This window comes from Aethalodelphis obliquidens, unplaced genomic scaffold (assembly GCF_003676395.1).
Source record: "Aethalodelphis obliquidens isolate GAN/ISIS:26980383/991018 unplaced genomic scaffold, ASM367639v1 scaffold42, whole genome shotgun sequence".
In the NCBI taxonomy this organism is placed as follows: Eukaryota; Metazoa; Chordata; class Mammalia; order Artiodactyla; family Delphinidae; genus Aethalodelphis; species Aethalodelphis obliquidens.
In genome coordinates this window covers 1,926,804-1,954,578 of record NW_020837986.1, presented here as the reverse complement: position 1 = coordinate 1,954,578, position 27,775 = coordinate 1,926,804, and the positions used below count along the sequence as shown (strand labels likewise).

At 53.3% G+C, this 27,775-nt stretch overlaps 2 protein-coding genes across 8 annotated transcripts; one reads left to right on the top strand and one right to left on the bottom strand.

Annotated features, from left to right (window-relative positions):
* Positions 1-3,772: 3,772 nt before the first annotated feature.
* Positions 3,773-13,942, bottom strand: MATN4 (matrilin 4). 7 transcript variants are annotated; one of them, XM_027078222.1, is made up of 10 exons: positions 13,832-13,942; positions 12,517-13,086; positions 11,662-11,784; positions 9,747-9,869; positions 9,535-9,657; positions 9,323-9,445; positions 7,324-7,737; positions 7,070-7,222; positions 5,015-5,122; positions 3,773-4,935 (listed from the first exon to the last, which is right to left on the bottom strand). In XM_027078222.1, the coding sequence occupies exons 1-10, from the start codon at positions 13,908-13,910 to the stop codon at positions 4,877-4,879; spliced, it is 1,875 nt and encodes a 624-aa protein (XP_026934023.1). In that variant the 5' UTR covers positions 13,911-13,942; the 3' UTR covers positions 3,773-4,876. The 7 variants fall into 7 exon arrangements, 4 of the variants coding, with proteins under 4 accessions (XP_026934023.1, XP_026934020.1, XP_026934022.1 ...); XR_003427045.1 differs by lacking the exons at positions 5,015-5,122; positions 13,832-13,942 and adding an exon at positions 5,343-5,449 and having other exon boundaries at positions 3,773-4,927; positions 12,517-13,175; XM_027078219.1 differs by lacking the exon at positions 13,832-13,942 and having other exon boundaries at positions 12,517-13,175.
* A 1,183-nt stretch (positions 13,943-15,125) lies between these two features.
* RBPJL (recombination signal binding protein for immunoglobulin kappa J region like) lies at positions 15,126-27,436 on the top strand. Its single transcript, XM_027078040.1, has 11 exons — positions 15,126-15,144; positions 16,334-16,481; positions 17,752-17,877; positions 19,073-19,143; positions 19,313-19,428; positions 19,697-19,871; positions 22,090-22,227; positions 22,630-22,739; positions 23,013-23,165; positions 23,914-24,305; positions 24,416-27,436. Exons 1-11 carry the CDS (start codon positions 15,126-15,128, stop codon positions 24,687-24,689), a joined length of 1,722 nt encoding a protein of 573 aa, XP_026933841.1. The 3' UTR covers positions 24,690-27,436.
* Positions 27,437-27,775: the final 339 nt, after the last annotated feature.

The following is a 27,775-nucleotide window of genomic DNA, read 5'->3' as shown; positions in this document are numbered from 1 at the left end:
TTTCACAACGCTAGGGGGCACCATTCACACTGTGTTCTGAGTATACGCCTCTCTCCCACCAAGACTTTCGAAACTGTGCAACTTGGAAGCCTTGCCAGGATATCACGTAGTTTGTGGAAATAAAAGAAACCAAGAAAATCGGCCAAGGTCACCAGCAAGAATCATCTGGTTAGGGCTCCATCAACGGACTCTCAATACAGTAAGTCCATACATACGAACAAGTTCCGTTCTGAGAGTGCGTTCCTAAGTCCAATTTGTTCGTAAGTCCAACAAAGTTAGCCTAGGTACCCAATTAACATGATCGGTTGTATAGTACTGTACTGTAATAGGTTTATAATACTTTTCACACAAATAATACATAAAAAACAAACACAGAAATAAAGAAAACATTTTTAACCTTACAGTACAGTACCTTGAAAAGTACAGTAGTACAGTACAACAGCTGGCATACGGGGCTGGCATCGAGTGAACAGGCAAGAAAAGTTACTGACTGGAGGAGGGAGAGGAGGTGGGAGATGGTAGAGCCGAAGGATCGTCAGCAACAGGAGACGGAGGGCAAGCTGCCATTTCACTCACGCCTGACGTTGATGGCTTAGGTTCTGCTTCCTTGCTGGATTCAATTCTATCTGCCCCCTTGAAAAAGTGATCCAGTGATGTCTGGGTGGTAGCTCGTTTTTTCTCTTCATAGATGACACGGTAGCACTGGATCGCATTCTGAATGGCTGCTGTAACCTTCGTGTACCATTCTACGTTCGGGTCCTGTGACTCAAAAACTAACAGTGCCGGGCTTCCCTGGTGGCTCAGTGGTTAAGAATCTGCCTGTCCCCAATGCAGGGGCAGGGGTTCAAGCCCTGGTCCAGGAAGACCCCACATGCCGCAGAGCAACTAAGCCCGTGCGCCACAACTGCTGAGCCTGTGCTGTAGAACCCACAAGCCACAGCTACTGAGCCCATGTGCCACAACTACTGAAGCCCGTGTGTCTGGAGCCCGTGCTCTGCAACAAGAGAAGCCACCACAATGAGAAGCCCGCGTACCACCGTGAAGAGTAGCCCTTGCTCGCCACAACTGGAGAAAGCCCGTGCACAGCAACAAAGACCCAACGCAGCCAAAAATAAACAAGTAAATTTATAAAACAAACAAACAAACAAAAAAACCAACAAAAAACTAACAGTGCCTCCTCAAATAAAGAAAATTCCCTTGCCGCTTCCTGTGTTGTGAACCTCTGGGGTTCTTCAGTTACTTCTTCTTCCTCTTGTCGCTCCACTCTCTCAATTATTTTCACTTTTGTTTCCATCATTATCACTCGGCACTCCTTAGCAGTACCAGCTACAACACTGCTGCTTTTACGCTTGCTTCTGGACATCCTGGGCTACTGCACAGTACTGTACAATAAAGTTCACGAAAGCACAACCACTTGTACGGGATGCATGCATGGACAATGTACGCCAGACACATGAACTAACTTACGTGATTGGACATGCGAACACACGTTCGCATCTTTGAAAGTTCACAACTTGAAGGTTTATATGTAGGGGACTTACTGTACTATCACTGCACTGTCTTGAATGACTTCCCAACTGTCCCTGAACCTTGGCCTTGTTCCCTCAAGACTCATAGTCCAAGGAGAAAGCATGGAGTTTATTAAACCCCAGCTGTGCATTTTTGTTTTTTGCATTTTGTACATACGATGTACCAAGCGGAGTTCTAAGAATATAAAATGGATTATCTCATTCAATCCTCACAAAAACCCAGTGGCATCGGGAATACTATCCTCTCCATTATACAGATGAGAAAACTGGGTCTCCTTTGACAGAAGCACAGAGAAATTCAGAAACTTGCCTAAGGTCACACAGCTCATGGCAGAGCTGGGATTCGGATAGGCAGTCTGGCTCCCATGTCTGTGCTTTTAACAGCTGCACTGTGCTCTCATGCCCACATTCTAGCTTCCAAAGAGTGGATAAGGGAGTTCTGCCTCCTGCAGCCTCCCCAAAAGAGAATCAGGAAATGGACAAGGGAACCAGCCCTTGTCAATACCTACACACAGTTAGTAAATAGCAGGGCTGGTCTTCCAATCCAGGGGTGTGTGGTCACTGCCTAGGAAATGAAGCAGCTTCTAGGCTGGGGTGGTAGGGTCCGCCAGAGTCGGGGGAGGGGTGTGAAGGGGGAGGAGGGTCTTTCGGAGAAGGGCAGGCCTGGCTCAGCACAAGTGCCAGCCCCCAAGGCCTGTAAGGGCTCTGGGACCCAACTCCAAATCAGAGCTCCAGGCGCCATCCAGTGGCTACTGTGGAGATTACAGGAGAAGAGCAGGCGAGAAAAGAAACCCCACGGAAGACAGTCCTGGCCAGCTCCAGGGAGGAGGCCTCACCTTTGCCTCAGTGCCACCCCATCGTTGAAGTCCCTGTTACAGTCAGACCCCCGGTTCTCTCACTGTGATCTTGGGCAGACAACTCTGCCCTCTAGGCCTGGTTTCCCGGCCGCAAAACAAAGGGTTTGGACGGGCACTTTTGCTCATCTGACCCTCAGGTCCAGGTGAGACCTCAATCATCCTGTCATCCTGTAGGTTAAGGTTTGGCTGGAAGTCCCCTCCTCTGTGATTTCTCCCTCCTTACCCGCCCTTTGCTCCATCCCTTCACCTGAAGGGTCCTCTTTCTGTTATAGTCAGGTGGACTTTACCCCCTCCAGCCCTGGGCTCCCCCAGCTCGGGGGCTTTTCTCAATCATCTTTCTCCCTCCTCGCCATGGCCAGTGAGGGGCCAGGCATGTGCGTGCTTGGAAGTGCCTGCTCTGAGCTCTGTCCTCCTGGCTTCAAGTCCTGTGTGGTAGGCAGAATAATGCACACGCACGCACACACCCAAAGATGTCCACATCTTAATCTCTGGAACCTGTGAATATGTTACCTTACATGGCAAAGAGCATTTGCAGACGTGATGAAGAGCTTGAGATGGAGAGATTATCATGGACTATCTGGGTCAGCCCAGTATAATCACAAGGGTTCTTATGCAACAGAGACAGGAAGGTCAGAGTCAGAGAAGGCGGTATGATGCCCAAAGCAGAGGTTGAGGTGATGAGAGGAATTCGGTAGTCTCTAGAAGCTGGAAAGGGCAAGGAAACAATTGTTTCCAGAAGGAATGTAGCCTTGCCAGCCCCTTTTAGACTGCTAATCTCAAAAACTATTTGTGTGTTTTTTAAGCCACTAAATTTGTGGTGATGTTACAGTAGCCACAGGAAATGAAAACACACGGGTTCAGCTTCTTTTTTTTAAATCATTTTTATTTGTTTTATTTATTTGTTTATTTATGGCTGCGTTGGGTCTTTGTTGCTGCGCGAGCGGCGAGCGGGGGCTACTCTTCATTGTGGTGCACGGGGTTCTCGTTGCAGTGGCTTGTCTTGTTGCGGAGCACAGGCTCTAGGTGCACGGGCTTCAGTAGTTGTGGCACACGGGCTCATCAGTTGTGGCTCATGGCTCTAGAGCACAGGCTCACTAGTTGTGGCACACGGGCTTAGTTGCTCCGCAGCACGTGGGATTTTCCCAGATCAGGGCTCGAACCCGTGTCCCCTGCATTGGCAGGCGGATTCCTAACCATTGCGCTACCAGGGAAGCCCTGGTTCATCTTCTTACTTGTCATGTGACTCTGGGAAACTTAACCTCTCTTTGACTCAGTTTCCTTGTCTGTAAAAGGGAGTGATAAAGGCAATAATTCCTACCTCACAAGGCTATGAGGATAAAATGAAAATACCTGCAAATCACTTTGAATAATGCCCAAGACTAAACATGTTAGCTATTAATAGTTAAAAGCTGCCATCTGAGAGCCTAATACGTAGTACCAGGCACAAGGTCAGATGCCTTAGAATAATTTCCTCCATTCTCACCATCACCCTTGGGCATAACGATTTCAATCCCCATTTTACACATAAGGAAACAAACCCAGAGTAATTTGCCCATAATCACTCTAGGACTGGAAGTATTTTCATCTTTGCACTTGGGAAATTGTACCAGTTTGTGCTCTTTACCTAAAGAGGATTCGTTTTTATTTTGTTTTTTTGGAGGTAAAACACAGGCTGGGAAGGCTACTCTGGGCCAGAGGTCCTGGCTGACACCCCCTCCTTTTCCTATCTAGTGCAGGGAGATAAAATCCAGGCGAAACTCACCTATCCTCCCCGCTCCCGTCCCTTTAGGGGATTCGATTACCGCCTCCCGCTTCTCGCCAACACCCCCGCCCCCGCCCCGCCCAGTTCGAACAGTTTTTGAGCCAGACCCCGGGACACCAGGAGATAGGCACGGCCAGAGAGCGAGGTGTCCGATCCGCTGGGGGATGGAGGGGCGCAGACTTGCCCAGACCCCCAGGGTACCCGTGGAGCCCCCTCCCTTCCCGCAGCCTGCATAAGGAGCCATCTGTTCTCAGCTGAATAAACAAGCGGGGGGAAGCAGCTCCCGGTCCCCTGCCCCCCGGCCCGACCCCCGCACAATGCGCCTTTCTCCGAGGAGACGCCGCCCGGGCGCCGCCGGAGCGCGCTCCGTCTGGCCTCCCCTCCGCCTGGCGGCACAGCAAGACACGCACACCGACCCCGTGGAAACCAGATTTTTTTGTTCTTTTTTTTTTTTTTTTGTAAGAAAAAGAAAACAAAAAAAGAAATCCTACAAAGAACTGAGCGCAGCACGCGTCCCCCACATCCCCTCCCACGATCCCCCGCAGTCCGGCTTCTGGTCCAGGCGAGGCCAGCTCGATCGCAGCGCTGGAAGCCCGCCAGCGCCTCCCCCCCGACAGCCCAAGCCTGGGGGACCCAGCTTCTGCCCGGCCCCAGCGCCCGGAAGGCGCACGAGGGGGCCCAGTCCGCGGGGCCGCCCCCCTTGCCCGGGTCCGGGCCACCCGCGGCCCTCACTTCTGGGTGGCCAGTTGGTTCTCCACATCCTCCAGGCGCGCCGTCAGCTGGGCCAGTGAGCGGTTAAGGAAGCCACCGGGGCTCGCGGGGGTCCCTTCTCCCCTCCAGTCCGCGCCCCTGGACCCAAAGGATATGATTCTGCGACAGACTCTCGAGCGCCCCCAGCGTGCGGCCCTGGAACTCCACAAGACTTTCGCACTCGCAGGGGCTCCGAAGCTCTGTCCCCGCTCTGATGCCCTCCTCTGGCAGCCGGGCACAGAGAGTGGGGGAGTGAGAAGCTGGAGGAGGACCAACCAGCCCTGGCTGAGGCTCTCCGATATCCCTCCACCCGGCCTACGGCTGAGTGTTCGGGTTTGGGATTTGGACAGACCTGGGATGAGTACCAGCTAGGTAGCTGTGAGATATTGGAAAACCCCCTCCACCTTTCTAAGCCTTAGTTTCCTTACCTGTAAAAATGGATACAATGAGAACACCTTTTCGTCCGGCGGTGCTCAGGATTCAGTGATTTTCGTGTGTGTACACATCTTAGAAGGTTTCTCAAACCTTGATGCTCATTGGAATCACCAGATCTTGTTAAAATATAGATTCTTGTTCTTAACAGGGAAGGGGCTGAGACACTGCATTTCTAATAAACTCCCAAGTGATGCTGCTGCTGGTCTGTGGACCACACTTTGAGTAGCAAGAGTCCACAGCAGCACTGTCCAAATGAAACTTTATGTAGTGAAGGAAATGTTCTGTATCTGCCTTGTCCAGTGCGGTAGCCACAAGACACAGGCGGTTATTCAACACTTGAAATGTGGCTAGTGCACCTGAGGAACTAAATTATTTAATTTAATGTAATTTAATTTAAATGGGTGTATGTAGCTAGTGGCTACCTTATTGGAGGGTGCAGATCTAGAGCATTTCCTGATGCAAGGAAACACTTTATAGGGTATTTCAACCAGGCCAATGGTTCTCCAAGTGTGGTCCCTGAACCGGCAGCATCGGCAACGCCTAGGAAGTTATTAGCAATGCAAATGATCAGATTCCACCCCAGACCTACTGAGTCAGAAACTCTGGGGTTGGAGCCGACAATTTGTGTTTTAACAAACCTTCCAGGTGAGTCTGATGCACACTAATGTTTAAGAACCACTGATCCAGGGGACTTCCCTGGTGGTCCAGTGGTTAAGAATCCCCCTTCCAATGCAGGGGACATGGGGTTAGATCCCTGGTGGGGGAACTAAGATCCCACATGTCGCAGGGCAGGGGGGGAATAAGCCCGTGTGCCACAACTACAGAGCCTGTGCGCTGCAACATAAGATCCCATGAGCCCCACGCAGCCAAAAATAAAAAATAAAATAAATAAATATTTTTTTAAAAGACCCACTGATCCAAGTCTATTTCCTCATACATTTCAACATCTCTGAAATCCAAATAGTTGCCTTACAATTAAATTTGGCATCCTTTTTTTCTTAGCAGTATAGAAAATAATGAATCTTACAAGGGATGGTATCTTAGATTCACTGAATTCTGTAAACGTGTGCCATTTTTAATATTACAGTACAATGCCTGGCACTTGGCCTTCAATACAGAGTTGCTGTTATGATTTAAAAGTTATATCTTAGTCTGTATGTCATGTTTATCAATGGTATTGATAACAGGTCCAGAAAGGCTCCTAACTTTGCAGATGGGGAAATCAAGGAAATAAATATATATTAAATATATATACTTAATACACATCTTTGTGTACCTGAAACACACCCAGTCCTGCCGCTTTGCCAGGTCTGTAAAGTTGAATCCCAACAAGGTAAAGGGCTTATGATGTGGCTCCCCTCACCAATGCTGAGTTGGGCGTGCCTTTGAAAAAATTCCCCCCAAATTATTCTGAACGCCCACTAATTTGGGGAACAGGTAGTTTAGTCCAGTGCTTCTTACACTTTAACATAATGCTAATCCCCTGAGGGTCTCGTCAAAGTGCAAAACTGTATTCGGTAGGTCTGGAGAGCGCTGGAAATGCTGTAGTTTTAACAAACCACTAGGTGACAGCCCTGCCGCGGGTCCACGGACCACACTTTGAGTAAAGAGGCTCTGTCCAGCGAGCCCATCCCCTGGCTGTCACTCAACGAAGGGGGCGGGAACGAATAGGACCCGGAGATCTCGGAGGGTAGGCAGTGAGAGAATGGGAGGGGTCCCGAGACCGATGTGCTCACCCGGGCAGATGCTGCCTTTGAGGTTCTCCAGCAGGTGCGTCATGGTGCTGAAGTCGGGGGAGTAGGACACGTGCAGCTCCGCTGGCTCCGAGGCGATCTCTTGCAGCTCCTCCTCCACCGCCTTGCCTACGCCCACGGCGTACATGACGATGCCTGCAGCGTCGAGGGACTCAAGGGGGCACCCTAGGCCTCGGGAAAGCCGCCTCCCCGCATCCAACCCAACCTCAGGCCAGCGCGGCCCGCGCCAAGCCCACCTTCCTCCTTGGCGCGCGCCGCCCACACCGAGACGTCATCCTGGGAGCGGCCGTCGGTGAAGACCAGGCCCACGCGGGGCACGTTGAGCGCCCGGGGCCGCGCGCCCTGCGCCTCTGAAAAGCTGTGCTCCACCATGTGGCGCAGCGCAAGCCCGGTCATGGTGCCGCGCTCCATATACTCCACAGCCAGGACCGCCTGCTTCACCTCGGCCGCCGTGCCGTAGCGGCCCAGTGGGAACTCGGTGCGCACGCGGCTGGAGAACTGCACCAGCCCCACGCGCGTGCCTTCCGGGGACACGTCCAGGAAGTCCACGATCTGGTTCACGAAGCGCTTCACCAGCTCGAAGTTCTGCGGACGCACGCTCTTGGAGCCATCGACGAGCAGAACCAGGTCCACGTGGCCTTCCTGGCACCCTACGCCCACCCGAGCAGAAGAGCTGGGATTAAGGGATCAGATCCTTGGCTGGCAGCAGCCACCTGCTCATTCATTCACTTGCAAACATTTATTATATAACAGATACTATGTGTGAAGTCCTTCCTATGCCAGGCACTGTGCTAACTAATAATAATTATTATTATCATCAGTGGCATCATTATAATCTTTGCCATTTATTAAGCGCTTACCACAAGCCTGCTAAAAGCATCTTTTTAATCATCATCATCACAATAGCTACCATTTATTGATCATCTACTATGTATCAGACAGAATTCTAAACTTTACCACTACTAACAATAATAAATAAAAACAAAAACATTACTATCTGACAGCTTACCATGTACCAGGCACTGGGCTAGGTGCTTTATATATTTTTTCTCAATTCTCCCAATAACCTTGGGTATTATCCCCATTTTCTAAGAATCTGAGATTCTGAAGGATAAAGTCATTTATTTGCTCTGGATTCCACCACTAGTAGTGGCTGAGCCAGGATTTGAAGCCAGGTCTGTCTGACCCCAAAACCCAAGCTCTTAATCACTCAAGATTGCCTCCCCTGTTCTGAGACAGGGACCTTGCTAGGCCCTGAAGGAGGTTCGCCAATAAATGAAACATAATCCTGACCCATAGGATATCAGGATAGAGCAGAGCAGCGAGGCATGCCATTTGCTACCATCAAGGAAAGTGCTTGAATAGAGGGGCTTGCAGGGAGCAAGGTAGGGGTAATTCATTCTTCCTGGAGCTAGTGAGGAAGGCTGCATGGAGGTGGTGACATGTGATTTGATCTTCAGGGATGAGTAGGAGTTCTCCAAGGCATGAAGGGACATTCTAGATGTTGGGGGCAATGTGTGTGGAGGCATGGAAGCTGGGAGCCCTGGACACGTTTGGGAATGGGCAGGCCAGTATGGCTCAAATGTTCAAGTTTGTCAGGAGACAGGCTGATGGGGTTGGCTCAAGCTAGATTATAATGACCTAAGGCGGTGGTTTCAAAAATTTGACCACAACCCACAGTAAAAAAAATAATAATTAATAATAATAATGTAACAATACATCATGATGCACTTATACTCACATATAATTAAAACTAAGTTTCGTGAAACAATACTTACTCTTTCTACATCCATGCAGTAAACTCTATTTTCTCTCTCTCTTTTTAAAAAAATTTCTAGTTTTTAACCCACTAATTTGATTTTGTTATCCACTGTGGTTACACCCAGCATTTGTGTATCCACTGTGGTTACACCCGCCATTTGAAAAACTCAGGGGCAAGGCATTTGATCTTTATTTTGTAAGCACTGGTGAGCCACAGAAGGCTTTCGAGCAAGGGAGAAATGTGATCAAATATGTATTTTTGAAGTTAACCTTGGCAGCAGGGTAGAAGATTGAGGGGAAAGACATGGAGGCAGGGCATGGCACACCCTCCAACTCCACCACCACCAGCGCACACACACACACACACTCATACCACATTCTTGGGCCACAGCAAGGACAGGACAGAGTCAAGGATACTCAGAATGTGGGCAGTGGGTCAGAGGCAGACAGAACCCCCTCCCACCCATAACTCACGGCTGCAGCTCTTGCCATCTGCCTGGAGCTGCCACCGCTCAGGGCACAGGCAGCGATAGGAGAAGCCCTCACTCACGCACTGGAACTCGCATCCATGGTCTACGCCGTTGCAAAGGTCCTGGGCTTAAAGGAGAGACAAGACAGAGTCAGGGTGGACTCCACCAGCTAAGATCCCTCGTCGCTCTGCACAAACGCAGGAGACCCCTCCTCACCCTGACAGCTCCTGCCGTCGGGCAGCAAGTTGTAGCCCCCTCTGCAGCGGCACCGCGGCCCACCAAAGGTGCTAACACACTCATGCTGGCAGCTGTGGTTCCCAAAGCTGCAGTGGTCAATGGCTGGTGGGAAGGAAGAGACAGCAAGATGTCACTTCTGCCTGAAGCCATCAGAGACCTTGGTCCAGGTGCTAATTGGGGGGTTCGCTCACCCCTGCAGCTCCTCTGGTCCTGCTGGAGTACAAAGCCAGCTCGGCAGCGACAGAAATAGAAGCCCGGGGAGCTGACGCAGTGATGCTCACAGCCATGGGTCCCTTCAGTGCACAGGTCGAGGGCTGAGGAAGAGGTGAGGTCAGGCTATGCCCTGGGGCTGCCCTTGTCAGCCCTGACAGCACAACCACCTGGGGAGCTTTTTAAAAATACCTATGCCTGGACCCCAACCCCCCAAAATCCTGACTTAATAAGTCTGGGGTGGTACCCAGGCTTCTGTAATTCCTCCAAGCAAAGGCCCCCTTCCTACTGAGCCAAGCGGCCCTCCCAATTCAAGCTCCAGATGTACCCCAGTGGGCCCATGACTGAGCCAGGCATAAGAATGGGAATCCACAGTTGTAGAAGACAGGACCCCTGCCCTCAAAATGTTCACTAACGCACAGAGGAGGACCAGAGTTAGTGAGGCTCTGCCACTTTACCCGTCTGAGCCTCTATTTCCCCATCTGCAAAATGGGGATATAATGGAAGAGAACAGTTGTTATTTACAACTGCCTTCTGAGGAGGATGCACTATTGCCGCGCTGAGTATCTTCATGGTTTCGATGTGCAAATATGGCCTAGAGCTGAGCTGGGGAATAGGGGCTGGAGAGAGATGAGATGCCCTGCATTAAAGTGTGAGAATGTGGGGTTCCTAGAAAAGAGATGGGGAGTGGAGAGAGGAAAAAAAGGACAAGAGAGATGGTGTGGAGAGGATTTACTGTGGGTTGAGTTTGCCAATGGAAAATCCCCTATAGAGGGGTGACTGAGGACTTTCGGGATCAAGGGTGCCTAATATCCAATTATAAATAATGGGTGTTTCACTTAGATGTAAGTCGCACCTCTGTCCACCCCCCATCTTTAGTAAAATAGACGTATGCGCGACTTAACATATACACGCCCTTGTGTGCACAAGTGTGTCAACCAAGGAAGAGGCTGAGTTACACCCACAGGACGAGAACAGCACGTGTGGACTGAGAAACTGCGCGAGGACCCATAAATTGAATTCAGCAGAAGCTCAGAGCTAGAGGTGACCACAGGATGTAAGCACTTGGGGAATTCCCGGAGATCTTGGGAAGGGTTTTGAATGTTCACAGGTCATCAAATGGGGCTTCACGCCAGCCTTTTCTAAGCCCCAGAAACAAGAAGACCCCAGCTGACATCTGGGTTATTGGAAACACAGGACCTCTTTTTCCAGAATGTGGTGAGCTTGAGAGATGATGCATGTAACTAACGCTCCTAGCTTAATGTCTGATGCTAACCTGGCACACAGTAAATGACAGCTGCCGTTATGATCAAAGGATTGGACATATGTACACAGGGGGAAAATCTTAACTGTATAAGCAAGGCATTGTGTGTCATAGCTTTTCAGAAAGCAAACATGAAGAACAGGCCTTGAGAGATCTGCAGCTGCAAAGAGGAGTGGCAAGAGCAGCCCAGGTGAGCAGCCCGGAAAGAACTGAGATGCAGAAGCAGGAATGAGCAGCGTATATGGGGGTGGGGAATGTAGGAGATGTATGGAGACCCCAATTCTGTCAAGTAACAGAAACAGTAAGGATATGCCTGTGAAATTACACAAGTTTGGGAGCTGTTTTGAAGCCAGGTAGGAGATGAGCCTGAAAGAGGGGGGAGACAAGGCTATAGAAAATACACTTAACTGTATTAACTGTATGACCTCTGTGAGGTCAAGATTTCTAGCCCTGGTCCCACCAAGGACTTACATGACCCCAAGCGACACCTTCCCTTTCCTAGACTTGTAAAGTGAGGGAGCTGGACTTTGACCTTCAAAGGCCCTTCCAGACTCATTGTACTGATGCTAGGCCAATGGGGAGCCACAGAAGGCTCAGGAGCAGTGAGACTGGAGGGTGGGGGTAGCTCTCACCCAAACAGCTCTTGTCATCTGCTGCTAGCCGGTAGCCGGGGTTGCAGGCACAGTGGAACGTGCCGGGGGAGCTGACACATTGGTGCTGGCAGCCGTGTCCCCCCTCAGCACACAGGTCCTTTCCTGAGGACATACAAGAGTAGAATCAGCAGGGGACAGATGGGGAGAACCCTCCAACAAGAGAGAGCTGAATGAGGTCTGAGCAGACCCCATGCTCAAGGATGTCTTTAGATGGAATATGACTTGGTTGAGAGGGGCCAATACAGGTGGGAGGTCTTAGGGAAAGTATAGGTCCTCAGTGGCCCCTGTGAATAGGCTCGGAAGACAGGAGCACGGGGCCAGAGCTGTCAGTGGGATAAGGGAAGACTATACGGTGTAAAGTAGAGGAAGAAGAGAGATGCTAAATCAAGGTAAGCGGCATAACTCAAGGTGTGAGGAGAACAGATCGTGCAGCATTGTGGGAGGGGCTAAAACGAGAGGGGGAGGGGTCATCCCCAAGTGGGCGGGGCTTGACGCCCGAGTGGGCGATGGCTCTCAGCCTTGAGGGGTGGTGCTTCTTGTGTAGAGAGGCGGTTTTGGAGTTAGACATTAAGCCTGTGGTAAACCACAACAGCTCATCAAGGTACGCGGGCACGCTAAACGTTGCTCCTTGTGGGCGAAGCCTTGAGCAAAAATGGGCAGAGCTGGAATTCCCCACAACCCGCGGTAGGCCAGGGCAACTCCACGGCCTGTTGGGAGGGGCTAAAGATGGCGTGGGCGGGGCCAGCCGGGAGGGGGATAGGATTCACTGTGGTGGGAATGAGAATCGGAGCGGTTGGAGAGTTCGAGTCTCGCTCCAGCGCTCCCCTCACTCACGACACAGCCGGCGCTGGAACTGAAGGCCAAATTCCTGGATACGGTCGAAGGACTCGACGAGGAAGACGTGCTCGTCCAGCGGGGGGGACGCCATGGCGCGCAGGGAGGCCACGTCAGCGCGCTGAACCCCCACGGCGTAGATCTCGATGCCGCGGGCGCGCGCCTGCGCCGCCACTTCGGCCACACGATCCTGGGGCCGCCCGTCGGTCACGATTACAGCGACGCGCGGCACGCGCGCCTCCGGCGGGCGCGCACCCTCGGCCACACTGAAGGCCACGTTCATGGCGTACTGGATTGCCAGCCCGGTCATGGTGCCCTGCGCCAGTGGCACTAGAGTGCGGATGGCGCGCTCCATATCCTCGCGGCGTGAGAAGGTTCCGAGCGGGAAGACGCTCTGCACTTGACTCGAATACTGGATCACGCCGACGCGCGTGGCGTTGGGCCCCACGTCCAAGCTGCGGAGGAGGCTCACCAGGAACTGCCGCATCGTCTGGAACTCGAAGGGGCGCACACTGCGCGAGCTGTCAATCACGAACACCAAATCCAGGGGCCCAGTACGGCACCTGGGACCTGCGAGGAGATCAGGGAGGACTTTCCTAGGTTAGCCAAGCCTCACGTCCCGGGAGAACCCCACAGAAACCCAGGGCGGAATGGTGCTCTCACGGTGTAACAGCGCCCAGCACAGTCTTAACCTAGCAAATGCAGGTTAGCTCCATCCACTCACGCAGCATTTGAGGAGGGCCTGGACTGGGAGACTGCACCAAATCTCTATCCTACAGCTCTGAGGGCTATACTGAGGAGGTGTTATCCACTTGCGAGGAGGGCGAGGGGACGTCGCAAACTCAAATGCCTACAGGAGTTAGGCAGGCAATATAAATAAATATAAATAAATGAGTGAATGTGATGGGTTAGGACGGAGGACCCAGAGAGCCTCTATAGCTCATAAAGTGGGCAGCTCCAGACAAATGTTGCCTTGCAGCCGTGAGATCTGCCAACCCCATGTTGGCAGATCTTGGGTCTTTTCAAGAGAAGCCCAAAATTAGGGTTTTTATGTGAAATCTCCTGATTTTTTTCAATTAACTTAAAAAAATTAAACACCAACTGGACAGTTCTGCATGAGCCCAACTTGGGTACCTCCAAGCCACATCCTGCAGATGGGAAAGCTGAGGCCCAGAGAGTTGAAGCTGTGAACTCGAACCCAAGCGCTATGGTTCCAAAGCTCTTGTTTTGCTCTCCCCAGCAGGCAGTTGGCTGCAGATGGAGAACCTGCTTTTGCTCCCCTCCCCCTGCTTCTGAGGGCTGGGTTCTGGCTCACCTGCGAACTGGAGCTGGGTTTCCCAGGGCTGGAGAAGGAGCAGGAACATGGGCAGCTGCGAGCATAGACGCCCCCTCATCGCCCTCGGGGAACAGAGAACAGCGGTATCAGAGCCTGAAGGGAGGAAGGAAAATAGCAAAGCAGTAGAATTTGCAGAGTTCTTATTCTAGGTGATGGGCATTTTGAGGGGGAGGAGGGTCATGGGTTTATTTTACTAATCTCTCTAGTTTTGTGTATGTTGAAATTTTTCGTAATAAAAATATTTCATCACGGTGAGATTGCTGGAAACACAAGGAATTCTGCTTTGCAGAACTGCAGAATAGTAAATACATAGAAATGAAGAGTGGCCCCCGCTCGCCACAACTGGAGAAAGCCCTCGCGCAGAAATGAAGACCCAACACATACAAAAAAAAAAAAAAAAAAAGATACAGAATTTAAAAAGGAAAAGCCTTGGACTTCCCTGGTGGTCCAGTGGGTAAGACTCCGCGCTCCCAATTCAGGGGGCCTGGGTCTGATCCCTTGTCAGGGAACTAGATCCTGAATGCCACAACTAAGACCCAGTACAGCTAAATATATAAATATTAAAAATAAAATAAAATAAAAAGGAAAAGCCTTTCCTTAATGCCAGCCACGATGTTAAACGTTTTTCATGCATCGTGGCATTCATTGAACCCTCTCGACAATTCTATGGGTCTAAGGCTGTTGTTGTTCCCATCGCACAGATGAGGAAACAGGCTCAGAAAACTTCAGCGCTAGTACCCGAATTCGCGCGGCAAGAAAGTGGCTGCACCAGGATACAATCCTACGCCTGCGGGGTTCCGAGAACCAGCCCGCGTGAACCTTTGCAGAGGGAAACGATTCCCCACCGCACCCCCTCCTCTCTGCATACAAGGCGCCTCTGTGTGACTGTCCTCCCGCCCACCCCCCCAACCCACCCCACAGCCAAACAGGCACCGCCCCATTGCAGGCCTGCATCGCGTTGGTCTAAACCCTCCACGCAGATGAAGTCGCGACTTGGCGCCGCCCCTTCCCGCCAGCTCTCAGGAGAGGCCGCCAGGGGGCGCCTTCGCGCGTCTGGCTGTGTTGGCTAGGTGGCCGTGGGAAGCCCACATCTGCCCAGCAGGTGCCCCTGCCCAAAGCAAATAGGGGGCTGGGAGCCCCAGGGCCTTGGAGATAAGGCCCGGGCAGAATATATCCGGCGTTAGGGCCAAAGAGCAGAAGTGCGCAGGGTTCCGGGGACAGTGGCATTGGACGCGCCCCGGACGCGAGCCGGCCCGGGCCTCGGAGCGCAGCCATGGACCCTGTGGGGGCAGGTGAGCGCTCACTCTCCCGCGGCCCTTGGCGACGCCCCTTGAGAGTCATGAAGGACTCCCATTATACAGATGGGAAAAGTGAGGCCCAAGAAGGTGGCCCGCCGAGCTGCAAAGGAACCTAGGACTCCTGGCTTCCCTTCTCCCTTCTGAGCTGTCTGGCAACCTGGCCCCTAGGCGTCACCTCTTTTCCTTCCATTCGCTCCCTGGGTCCCTACCCCACCCCCACCCCCGCACCCCCTGCTGAAGCTGTGTTAGCCATTTTTCTGTTTCTGTTTCTTGGCAGAGGGGGCCAGCTGACCCTAATCCAACCGCAGCCCCGCCCCCTCCCCAATTCCGTGAATGGTCCTATTCTGAGCAAGGTCGGGTGCCTGGAGGGAGCGACAGGCGCCCTTCCCGTCCTGGATCCTCACCGTCTTCGCCTTTCAGGCCTGGTAGAGGAACAAAAATCCCTCTGGCAGGACCCATCGTGGGAGGGTGACTAAGCCAGATGTGCCAGCTGGAGGTGGGAGGGTGTGGAATGCCTTCTCCAGCTTGGGCCACAGTCAAGGCAGGCGAGCACCCTTGCGGAGTATGAGGGTAAAGGCACAGGGGCCTTCGCTGCCTCCCATCCGTTCCTACCTGCAGAAGCCTCTGAGCCCCCAAACCTTGATTAAGTTTCCCCTTATCTTGCTCTTGGCCTGAGCCAACATCTCGCCTGGCGCCCCACCTCCACACAATCCTAGAAAGTCGAAATAGTCCTTGCCTCAAAGTTCATCACCTTTCCAACCCCTCATTCTACAGAGGAAGAAAGCAGGACCAGAGAGGGTAATGTCTTGCCCGGGTCACACAGCAACGTGGCAAGGTGACAATGCTGACACTAGAACCCAGAGCGCCTCTGAGGCGGTTAATCATAGCTTTAAGAAGAAATGCCCTTAGGGTGGGGAAAGTGGACTCTTGAGGGAGGAGAGGTCTGCGAATAATTCCTCAAGGGTTGGCTGAAGAATAAACACTTTGAGGACGTTCCGGGGAGCGGCGGGGGGGGGAGCCGGGGGGGGAGGTTCCTGGAGGGAGGAGGTCAGGGAAAAAGTCCCCCCCTCTCCATTTTGGCGGCCGTGCTGGTGGGGCCTCAATTTGGAAAGGACCCTACATAGGTGGGGAAGGGCACAGCAGGTCGGACGGGGGCATCGTAGGCGGTGCAGCCGCGCTTAAATATGGTCGCCTGGTCTGGCTGGATGCCTGCTCCCCGCAGACCCCTCAGCGCACCCAGGCCCTCTGACTCACCTAAGCCTGCCGGACAGCTCGGAGGCGCGGCCGCAGAGCGGAGCCGACGGGCGGAGCCTCCCGGACAGTTGGACCAGGTAACGGCGCAGGAAGCGTGCCCGAGGTGCGGACGGCCAGGCAGCTGGAGCGAGCGGAGGCGGCGGCCGCATTTAACCCGGGGGCTGGCGGGTGGGGAGGGGAACGCGGGCCGCGACCCCTCCCACTGGTAGGGAGCGACTCCCCTTCCTCCAAGGGCTGGGGCGGGGCCAGCGCGGCGCCCCCTGCTCCCGCCACCCCTGGAGCCGCAGACGCCAGCTGCGGGGCCGGAATCGGGCTACGGTTGGAGGCTGGGCGGCTACGCTCTCCGCAGCTGGAATGCGTTGGAAGCCTCCGAGGCCCTTCCCCGGGGAGAGCCCCAAGGGGCGGAGCGGGGCCTGGCTCGGCCGCCGGCTGCTTGGCTCCGCTTCCGAGGGCGCGGCCCGGCTCTTATCCCCCGCCGTCCCCTCCAGGGGTGGGGAGAGGTCCCGCGCTCTGATCCTGCGAAGAGGGTAGCCTCAGGGTTCATTGCTCTTCCCAGGCCCCACCTGGTAGTCCCTCAAATTCCGCCATCACCGACGCCTTTCCACGGTCTCTGCAATTACTTAGGTCTTGGGCCCATCACCCTCACCCATCAAAACTCCCAGGCGAAGACGCCACCAGGCCCCTAGGCTCTAACTGGCCCACTCCACAGGGCCGATGGAGGCCCTGTAATCAGGAGAAGGAAAGCTAAGACAGCAACAGGCACCTTCTCTTGGGAGAAAGGGGGCTGAGAGTGTTGCTTTAACCTGGAAAAGACGAAAATATTCCCCCAGGATCCTGGGCACACAGTTTGGGGGCCCATCCATTTTCCCAGGCATCTGCAGGTACGCGAGAGAGCACTCTGGTCCAGGGGTCCAGCAAAAGCTCCCCCCCCCATCACGACTGCACCGGGGTGGGTCCCCCCAGGGTGCAGGGAAGCCAGGCGCCCTCACAAACTCTGCCTCCATCACAAGACCGGCACAAGCGGGGCCTTTGTGGCTCTGGGGCCTCTCCCCAGTGCTCCAGGCTGCAATGGGAGTGGAGCCAGACTTGCAGAATGGCGCCTGGGTGGTCCCGGGTGGGCTCCAGGCAGACCTCAGTGAGCACCACGCAACCCAAATATTTAGCCGACAGCTTGCCCCCAAGTCCCCTCCCTTGCCTAAGGCTTCTTCTCTTTGACCCCGAGGGGGCAGACCTAGAACAGTCCCTTCCTCCCATTCATTGCATTCCACCTGCCCCCTTCGGGCGCGCTATGCCACCTCGCCCCTTGACGCTCCCTGCTGTGGGCGGCCGGTCTGTCCCCACTCCCAGGTCATCCCCAGAGCCCGCCGCGGTCCTGAGGGAAGGTGTGCGCCAGTGCCTACAGCAACAGTGCGAGCAGACGGTGCGGATCCTGCACGCCAAGGTGGCCCAGAAATCATATGGAAATGAGAAGCGGTAGGTCCCTCAGTGGCCCTCCAAGGTCCCTGCGACCCGACCTTCTGCCCTGTGTGCCCCTCCCTTTTTAGTGTCTTTTAGAACCTGGAGAGGACTCAGGGCTCAGCTATTGGCCAATCAGGGGCCTTTTCCTTCAGCCACCATCAGCCCTGACTTCGGTTTATAGCAGAACCTCCCTGTGAATCTCTAGTCCCCATTCACTCCCTCATTCACCCATTCATTCATTCTTTCATTCCACAACTACCTACTGAGTGCTTATCATGTGTCAGGCTCTCTGGCACTGCTGGGCACCGGGCATACAGTTGAACAAGACAGCTATGGTCCCTGCACTCCTGGCATCTTCACTGTCGTGTGGGAGAGACAGACAATAAACTCCTCACGAATCAGTAAACAAGAGGCTTCCAGATTGTGGTGAGAGCTAGAAGGGAAATAGAACCAGGAAAGGTGATAGAAACTGAGGAGCGGGGATGTACTTTAGCTAGCAAGGTCAAGGTGGTAGAAAGACCCTTTAAGGAGGTGACATCTGAACTAAGACTTGAATGTGAAAATGGAGCCAGACATGAGAAGATCATGGGGAAGCGTGTTCCAATTAGAAGGAACAGAAAACACAAAAACCTTGACACAGTACTAGCTTGGCCTGTTCCAGGACAAAAGAAGTCAGAGTGGCTGGGATTAGAGAAAGAGGTGGGCATTGCAGGAAGTAAAGTTGGAGAGGCAAGCAGCGGCCAGATCATGTGAGGACTTTGAATTTAAACGGCTGGAGGATTTTAAGAAGATGAGTAACATAGTCTAAAAAAATTTTTTTAAAAACACATTCTGGCTGCTGTGTGAAAAACAGGTTGAAGCGGGTAGGAGTGGAAGCAGAGAGGCCAGTTGGAAGGCTGATGCAGAGGTCCAGGCAAAAAGCTATGGCAGTAGGGACTAAGGTGGAGGTGGTGAGAAGTCAGTGGATTCTGGATATGTTTTAAAGGGAGTGGATAGGACTTACGGATGGATTGAATGAGGAATGTGAAAGAAAGAAAGATTCGGGTGTTCATGGGGTTCACAGTCATGGAGAAGCCTGGGGAGAGCGGTGAGAAAGATGTGTGTGTGGGGGGAATCAAGGATTCTGTCTGGTCTTTGCTACCTTTGAGACGCCTACAGGACAGTCAAGGGGAGATGGATACACGAGTCCAGCGCTTACATGTCTCCGCAGGTTCTTCTGCCCCCCGCCCTGTGTCTACCTCGCAGGTCCCGGATGGAGGGTGAAGCCAGTGCAGGGCCAAGGTGAGGGCGGACTCCAGGGATGCCGGGCGCCACCCTCTGTAAGGGGACCCTCAGTAGGGCTCGGGAGCGGGGCGGTTCTCAGTCGCAGTCTCAACGCGCCCTCTGGCGGCGAGAACTAAGCTTGCCTGACACTTGAGTCCCTCCAGAGCCCGCTCGCGTCCCTTTCCAGCCCACCAGGCAGGGGAGACCGGGCCCATCGTCTGCGGTTACATGGGACTGGACGGCGCGTCCGGCAGCGCTGCCGAGACGCAGAAGTTGAATTTCGAAGAGCAGCCGGACTCCAGGGTGAGAGCGCATGGGAAGGGGGTTCGATTCTTGCTCCCATCCTTGCCTCTCTCTTTGGTGCAGGGGGGCTCCTTTACTCCCCTGCAGAAGCCAAAAGATAGGTGAGGATGCCGAGAGACCGGGGTTCTGCCTTGAGGGTGCGCCCAAGAGCTTGGACGTGCAGCTTCATGTCACGTCCGACGGGGCGGACGTCAGATAACTGGGGAAAGTCAGTTCATCCAGGGACTGAGGGCTGGGGTGAGACGACCCATCTCCGCCAACCCTGTAGGAATTCGGTTGCGCCAAGACCCTGTACATCTCGGACGCAGACAAGAGGAAGCACTTCCGGCTGGTGCTGCGGCTAGTGCTCCGAGGGGGGCGGGAGCTGGGCACTTTCCACAGCCGCCTCATCAAGGTCATCTCCAAGCCCTCGCAGAAGAAGCAGTCGCTGAAAAACACCGACCGTGAGCGGGGTGGAGCCTGGCCGCTGGGCGGGGCAGGGAGGTGCCCCTGGTCTGGAAGCTGCTAGGTTTGGGAGGGGGGAGGGGGAGATGCCTGGATTGTAGGGTTGGGGTCAGAGTGGGAGAGGTGGAGTTTGAGTCGGAAGGGGGCGGGGTCTGGGTAAGTAGGTGTGGCTTAGGTCGGGGAATGGGAAAAGTTGGAGAGGCAAGAGCAGAGGGAAGGGGACAGAGGCCGACTTGAGGTTGGGGGGTCCCCAAAATGGTCGGCAGGTGCTGAGCCAAAGACAGATTAAAAGTGATAATGAGGGCTTCCCTGGTGGCGCAGTGGTTGAGAGTCCACCTGCCGATGCAGGGGACGCGGGTTCGTGCCCCGGTCCGGGAAGATCCCACATGCCGCGGAGCGGCTGGGCCCGTGAGCCATGGCCGCTGGGCCTGCGCGTCCGGAGCCTGTGCTCCGCAAGGGGAGAGGCCGCAACAGTGAGAGGCCCGCGTACTGCAAAAAAAAAAAAAAAAAAAAAGTGATAATGAAAGGGCAGGGGAAATTCAGTTAAAAATATTTATCCAGTGCCTGATGTATATGCAAGTATCTGTTCTGGAGGAACGGACAGCCTAGCAGAGGAGAGAGACACACACAGCTGATCAAAGAGACAGTTTGAGATAAGTACTGCCCTGGATGCCAAGTGACAAATCCCAGGGCTGATGGCTTTGAAAATACGAGGAAACAAAGCCTGAATGACAATGACAACATCACTGCTACCCTCGCTGGAAGATGGAAGGGAGAAGTAGGGGACGGGGGACTTTCTTGGCAGGTATATACATACATCACCCTGTTTGATGCTCATCCTTGTAAGGTGAGTCATCGATGAGGAAAATGAGGTTTGGAACGTTCATGCATTCATTTAAGAAATATCTGGGCCTAGGACTTCCCTGACGGTCCAGTGGTTAAAACTCAGCGCTTCCACTGCAGGGCACGCGGGTACAATCCCTGGTCAGGGAACTAAGATCCCACATGCCATGCAGCGTGGCCAGAAAAGAAAGGAAGAAAGAAAGAGAGAGAGAGAGAGGGAGGGAGGGAGGGAGGAAGGAAGGAGGAAAAGAAATATTTGGGCCTGTCACCTTCAGGTGACTTGCCTAAGTTTTCCCAGCTAGAAAATGGCCCACCCAGGGTTTGAACTTGAGTCAATGTGACTGTGAAGCCCAGCTCCCACCCCTACACCTTACTGTCGGTTAAAAACCTTGAAGAATGTCTCAGATCCAGGCAGTGCTCTGGCTGGCCCTTGGTGTCAGGAAAGGGCCAGGCAGGGGTAAAGTGGTGTAGTGTGATGGTTTCGAGTGCAGATTCTGGGGCCAGGCGGCCTGGGTTTCAATCCTGGCTCTGCCACTGGCTAGCTGTGTGATCTAGAGGGAGTTGTTCTCTTGAGTAGAGATAATATTATCTACCTCCGATAGTTGTTAAGAGAAGCAAAAGAGCTAACACATTTTAAGCATTTAAAACAGTACCTGAAACACAATAAGCATTAGCTATCATCATTATGCAATGGATAGGAACTTGGGTTAAGTATACATTACGCACCAACAGTATGCCTAGCACTGTGAGGGGAGAGAGGGCGATGACCCAGTGCTTTCTCCCCAGGTGGTCAAAATCCAATTAGAAAACAAAGTGGCTGCTCTGAGCCCGTGTTAAAAGGCTGGAAGAGATCAATGTCAAGCCCTAGAAATGTACTGCTGTTTCACACCACGCAGCCTTTGCTTACGCAGCCCCCTGAGCAACTCCTACCTACTTCATGCTTCCCAGCTGAGAGTATAACCTCCTCCAGGAAGCCCTCCTTAACCCAGCCAGCCCTCACTATATCATATGGAAATTTTATATTTATTCCCTGTCTCCCCTCTGAGACTGTGAACTCCTCTAGAGCAAAACTGGGTCTAATTCACCCTTTGGCACCCAGTACCCAGCACAGTGCCAGCCACCAAGTAGGCACTTAGTAACTACTTGATAAAATTCTGTTTATTGAACTGAAGGATGCCCAGGCAGCAAAAAGAACCAGACAAAGGTACAGAAGCAGGATTACAGCAGGTGTTAGATAAATAGCGGTGACATAGGAATGCCCAGTGTGTCTGGGAATTTGAGCCAGACTGGCTCCGGGGACAGAGGATGGGAACTTACCTGGCAAGTCTAAGGGACCAAGCCAGGCAGGGGCGCTGATTCCACCTCCCCTCACAGTGTGCATATCCTCGGGCTCAAAGGTCTCCCTCTTCAACCGCCTGCGCTCCCAGACGGTCTCCACGCGCTACCTCTCTGTGGAGGATGGGGACTTCGTGGCCAGTGCGCGCCAGTGGGCTGCCTTCACTCTCCACCTGGGTAATCCCACCAGCAGGCCTGGGGCTGGGTACTTCACATGCATTCCCTTTTTAAATCTTCACAACTCCTCAAGGAAAGTCAAATTTGCCCCATGGAACAGAGGCTCAGAAACACAAAAAGACTTGCCAAAGGTCCCGATGAGTTGGTGACTGATCCAAGCTATTCAGACTCCAGTGTCCAGCCCCTTCCCTCAACTCAGCCCCCACCCCAGGGGGCAGACATTCGCAAGGATGGCCACAAATGACAACTCCAGGCTGAGAATCTTCAGCCTTAGCTGCCTTCCTGTGTGCCAACCTTGCCCATAAGACCCATGTGCAATGTGAGGTGGAGCTAGAGGCAAGAAGGGTGGGATTTGGGGCAGAAGCTTGGAACCCCTGAAACCCTCCTTCTTTTTACTCCCAGCTGATGAACACAGTTCCCAGGGAGACTTCCCGCCTCGAGAGGGCTATGTCCACTACGGCTCCCTGGTGCAGCTGATCTGCACGGTCACGGGCATCACACTACCTCCAATGGTATGGGAAGGAAGGGCACAGCTGGAGGGGTCCCCCCAGATCCACACAGAGGGTGTGACCCACAAGTGCAGCGCTGGAGAGTGAGAGCCCAAAGCATGATGACACCTATCCTCACTTGGGATACTCAGTGCTTTGTGGGGTTGGGTGGAGGTCGAGCGCTGGCGTGGGGGGAATATGCCAGTGTCCTGCCTGGCTACCGAAGAAAGAGAGAAGGGAAGCCTGTGGGCACCCAGGCAACTTGCTGCCACGCTTCCTCCCACCCTTTTGCTGTAGATCATCCGCAAAGTAGCTAAACAGTGTGCACTCCTCGACGTGGATGAGCCGATCTCCCAGCTGCACAAGTGTGCATTCCAGTTCCCAGGTGGTCCTCCAGGAGGAGGTGGCACCTACTTATGTCTCGCCACAGAGAAGGTGGTGCAGTTTCAGGTGAGAAGCAGAGAATATCAGCACCAAGGCGTCCCAGAAAGTCAGAATGCTGAGAACGTAGAACGTAAGGTCACCATCAGCATCATGGCTGCTACTTACTGAGCAATACTGCCTCCCATGGAACGTTAGAATCGTAGACTATCGGGACAGAATCAGAGAATGTAGACAAAATAGTGATAATGGTGTTGAGCAATACTCCTTCCCAAAGGATATTGAAGTCATAGAATGTTGTGATATAAAACTGTAGAATGTAAATTAAAATAATAATAAGTAATAGTATTGAGTATTATTGAGCAAAGACTATTAGAATCGTAGAATGTTAAGACAGAATTGTGGAAAATTACTATTATTATCACAGTAATAATATATTACTATAAATATAAATAAACTATTATATTATCATAAGAGAGAAAACCATAACATGTAGAAAATAACATTATTATTCAGCAATAATCCCTCCCAAAGAATTTTTAAATTTTGGAATGTTAGGGCACAGAATTGCACAATGTTTAAAAACATGGAATTCTAGAATTCTAAGAAAATACACCTTTAGAAACCAGCTAGTCCAGCGAGCTGATTTAACTCTAAAGAGAGAACTTAAGGGTTTTGTCCAAGCTCACAGGGCAGGTAAACCGCAGAGCCGAGGACCAGAACGCTAGGAACGCGGAAGCCTCTGCACTGCGCTGGATGGACGCGCTGACAGCCACCATCCGCGGCTTCTGCCCCATCCCCTCGGATCTCCCCCCAGGCCTCCCCCTGCCCCAAGGAGGCGAACAAGGCGGTGCTCAATGACAGCTCTTGCTGGACCATCATCGGCACCGAGTCAGTGGAATTCTCCTTCAGCACCAGCCTGGCGTGTACCCGGGAGCCTGTCACTCCGGTGCCCCTCATCAGCACCCTGGAGGTGAATCGCGCGCTGGGGGACGCTGGCGGGCGTGGATACCGACTGCGCTGGAGGGTGGGAGTGCAGGTGAGGGAGGGCTGCGGGCTCTCGGCCACCGCTTCTCCCACACCCCCTGGTCTCACCCTCCCCCAGCTGAGTGGCGGGGGCGATGTGGCAACACTGGAGCTCCACGGTGAAAACCTCCACGCGGGGCTCAAGGTTTGGTTCGGGGAAGTGGAGGCCGAAACCATGTACAGGTATGAGGAGGGGGGACTCCCATGGGTCCCAGGGAACGAAGCAGGTTAGGGGTGGGGGGATGCATGTCATCACTCTCACTGCAGCCCTGACCTCGATGCCCCGCCCCCAGGAGCCCGCGGTCCCTCGTGTGCGTGGTACCAGACATAGCCGCCTTCGGCAGCGACTGGCGCTGGCTGCGCACACCCATCACAGTGCCCGTGAGCCTCGTGCGTGCCGACGGCCTCTTCTACCCCAGCGCCTTCTCCTTCACCTACACGCCGGAGTACAGCGTGCGGTCCGGGCCTCCGGGTGCCTCTGCGCCCGCCGCTGACGCCGATGCGCTCCTGGAGAGCATCCATCACGAGTTTACACGCACCAACTTCCACCTCTTCATCCAGACGTAGCAGGCGCGGCCTGGACGCTGGGCCTGATCCCTGGCCGGTTTTCTGGGTTCTGAGCCCTGCCCTCTGCCCCTGTGCTGCGGAATTGAAGGCTGCAGCCCGAGCAGCAGAAGCCTCTCGCCCTAGAAACCCGTCCCTGTGGGTCTAACACGGGTCACTCACTCCTCCTTTTCCAGCTAGGAAGACACGACCTGAGTGACGCTCCCTTTGTGTCCAGTCAGGAGTGTGGCTTTCCCTGCCTTTGTTTCTGGTTCACTCTCTAAATCAATCACACACTCTCCCTCCCTCAGGAACTTTGTAAATCTCTCTTATTTGTGCATCCCTATCCCTCCATCTTTGTCTTTCTCCATCTCTCTATGTGTCTTGCATACAGTTCCACACACTCTGAAAAGTGTGTGAAATTCCAAGCCTAGAGCATTTCCCCTCCCGGCAGCTGTGTTTCCCCTAGAAGAGGAAATCCATAGTTTCACACATCCGGGCAAGGGGCAATGGACTCCTGAGGCGTGGCCTGCTTGCCCTGATGTACCAGGTCTTACATGGAACACTGGATCCCACTCAGAGCACTGAGTCCCTTCTGGAGCATGGGGCCCCTGCCCTGGAGTACTGGGTTTCAGCCTGCAGTACAAAGCCCTAACCCTCCTTATTCTTCCTATGGCTGGAGCCAGGCACAGTACCCATGCAGGCTGTTTGGTCTCTGGTCCACAACTTTGGTGGCTGATTAGATCCCTGGTGTGGTGGTCAGGTCTTGCCATCTAAACTGTCTACCCAGGCATTTCTCTCACAGGCCCAGTAAAATGCAGTCCTGAGGGTCAGAGATTGCTCTGCTGTCCTATCCAAGGCAGAGTCTGATCTGTATGACCCACCTCCACACAGAGGGAGGTGCCCCAGTGTACTTCGCCCCCCGTACACACAGAGGAAAGGACCACACATGCGATGGAGAAGATAGCTTACATTTGTGACCCTTTCTGGAGGAGGAATGGGGGTTCAGAAGCAGCCAGCATCCCTGAGTCCCTGTCCCTGCCCTGGGGACCACCTGTTGCCTCTGGGGATAAGTTACCCTACTAACTATCCCTCCACCTCAAGCAGAGTGGCACCCCAGGCCCAGGGGCAACCACAGGACACAAAACAAAACTTTCCGAAGACAACTCCAGGCAGAACTCCTGGGATCAACTGGGAGATAAGCCAGCCAAGAAAGTAGCTTCTTTGCTTGGAGCCCAGGGACCAAATCAAAATTCATCCCTGCCCAGCCTTCCCACCCTCTGCCAAGTCCACGCTCTACAGGGAGGGTCCTGGGTCGGGCTTTTGGAACAACGAGGCAGATCTCAGAGGTGCCAGCGACTTGTACCAGCCTCTGGGGGTGCCGAATGGGGAGAACTGGTCTGAAATGTGGGTTGAGAGCTCTCACCCCTCTGGGTCTTCCTTTGAACTCTAAGTTCATTTCCTGTGACACTCTTCCCCTAGAACATGGAAACCCCCGTGAAAAAGAAGCAGCTGACATTTCCCAAGGGGGCGAAATGGGCTTTGCTCTTAGGCTCCCCAAAGTCTTGGCTAAGTTCTGTCCTCTGCCATCAGCAAGCTGAAACCCATAATGATGGGAAAAGAGAAGCTTGTTCAAAGCCTGGCATGGCCCCGAGAGTGGATCCTGGCTGAGGAACGCAGAGAGCAGATTGATAGGAAATGTCCTCGACATGAGTGCCTGCCCGAGGAGAGTTTGAGCTCACTGCTCCGTGAAGATGTTGAAGCAGGAAGCTACTTGTATAGAGGCTAAGAGGAGTTTCATAGCACATCACATGGGGAGTTAGGGCTCAAGGGCCTTTCCAGCCCTGCCCTCAAGAACTTCCTCTACCACTCCACAAGGCAGGAGTCCTAGAAGCCAAGGACCTAGGTTGACCTGAAAGCCCAGGCCCAGCCATGCAGCTCTGTCTTTTTTTGCACTCCCCTCAGGGCACCCCAGGACCCTTGGTTCCACCTACGCACCCACCTGAAAGTCTGTGGCCTCAGAGCTCCAACCCTGGCCTGTCTTCTGAGTTCCAGCTGCTGGACTGTCCTTGGACATCTTCCCTGCTGCGAGCCTGAATCCATCTAACATCAAACGCCCCTCTCTCTCTCCTTACCTTTGGTAGAATAGGTTTCTTCCTCTACTCCACTGCTGCCCTGTTCTCCAAACTCAGCTCACAGAGTAACTTCTTCAAGATTTCCACAAGGCAAGACTGGCTACATAACTTGTAGGACCCAGGGCAAAATGAAAATATATGGCCCCTTGTTCAAAAATTATTAAGAATTTCAAGACAGCGATAGCAGAGCATGAAATCAAGGCAGGGCCCTGCTAAGCACAGAGCCTTGTGTGACTTTCAAGGTCACAAGCCCACGAAGCTGGCCCTGGCCCCAGACTTTCCATCTCTTTTTCCCATAGAATCCCACTGGGACCATGTACTGCCCACCTTGGATCAAAGAGCTTTATATATGCGTCAATTGTCCCCTCTAGACTGTGACCTTCATATGGAAAGGAGCTCATTCAGGTGTGTCTTAGGAGGTGCATTACAACACCTTGAACAGAGTCGGCGCTTAATAAATACCAAATTGCATGGCATTGCATTGGCAGGTATTTGGATTTTCCAAGTGCAAAGTGAAACCAGCAGATGGCACTGTTCTCCTCTCAAGAATTGAGTTTGTTTTGTTTTGTTTTGTTTTTTTGCGGTACGCGGGCCTCTCACTGTTGTGGCCTCTCCCGTTGCGGAGCGCAGGCTCAGCGGACATGGCTCACAGGACCAGCCTGTCCGCGGCATGTGGGATCTTCCCAGACCGGGGCACGAACCGGCATCCTCTGCATCGGCAGGCAGACTCTCAACCACTGCGCCGCCAGGGAAGCCCAAGAATTGAGTTTTCATTTATAGCTGGAAGAACTGTTGGGCTCCTTAAAGATAATCTTAACTCTTCCATGCTCTCAGGATTAGAACTCCACAGGGTTGAGAGTCATTACTGTGGTCCATATTTCCTCCTCATTTTACACATGGGGAAACTGAGGCTCTGAGAGAGAAAGTCCATGAACCTGAGAGCAGGTTGATGGCAGCACCTGATTTGAATCCTAT

What these genes read in the sequence shown, in the direction of transcription:
- MATN4 (XM_027078222.1), bottom strand. Translation starts at nt 13,910, where the DNA reads ATGAGGGGGCGTCTATGCTCGCAGCTGCCCATGTTCCTGCTCCTTCTC. An exon ending in GTTCCAGCGCCGGCTGTGTC is followed by an intron (nt 11,785 to 12,516) that starts GTGAGTGAGGGG and finishes GTATGTCCTCAG; the next exon opens with GAAAGGACCTGTGTGCTGAG. An exon ending in AGATGACAAGAGCTGTTTGG is followed by an intron (nt 9,870 to 11,661) that starts GTGAGAGCTACC and finishes CCTCTTCCTCAG; the next exon opens with CCCTCGACCTGTGCACTGAA.
- RBPJL (XM_027078040.1), top strand. An exon ending in TCATATGGAAATGAGAAGCG is followed by an intron (nt 17,878 to 19,072) that starts GTAGGTCCCTCA and finishes ATGTCTCCGCAG; the next exon opens with GTTCTTCTGCCCCCCGCCCT. An exon ending in GAGGCCGAAACCATGTACAG is followed by an intron (nt 24,306 to 24,415) that starts GTATGAGGAGGG and finishes CCCCGCCCCCAG; the next exon opens with GAGCCCGCGGTCCCTCGTGT.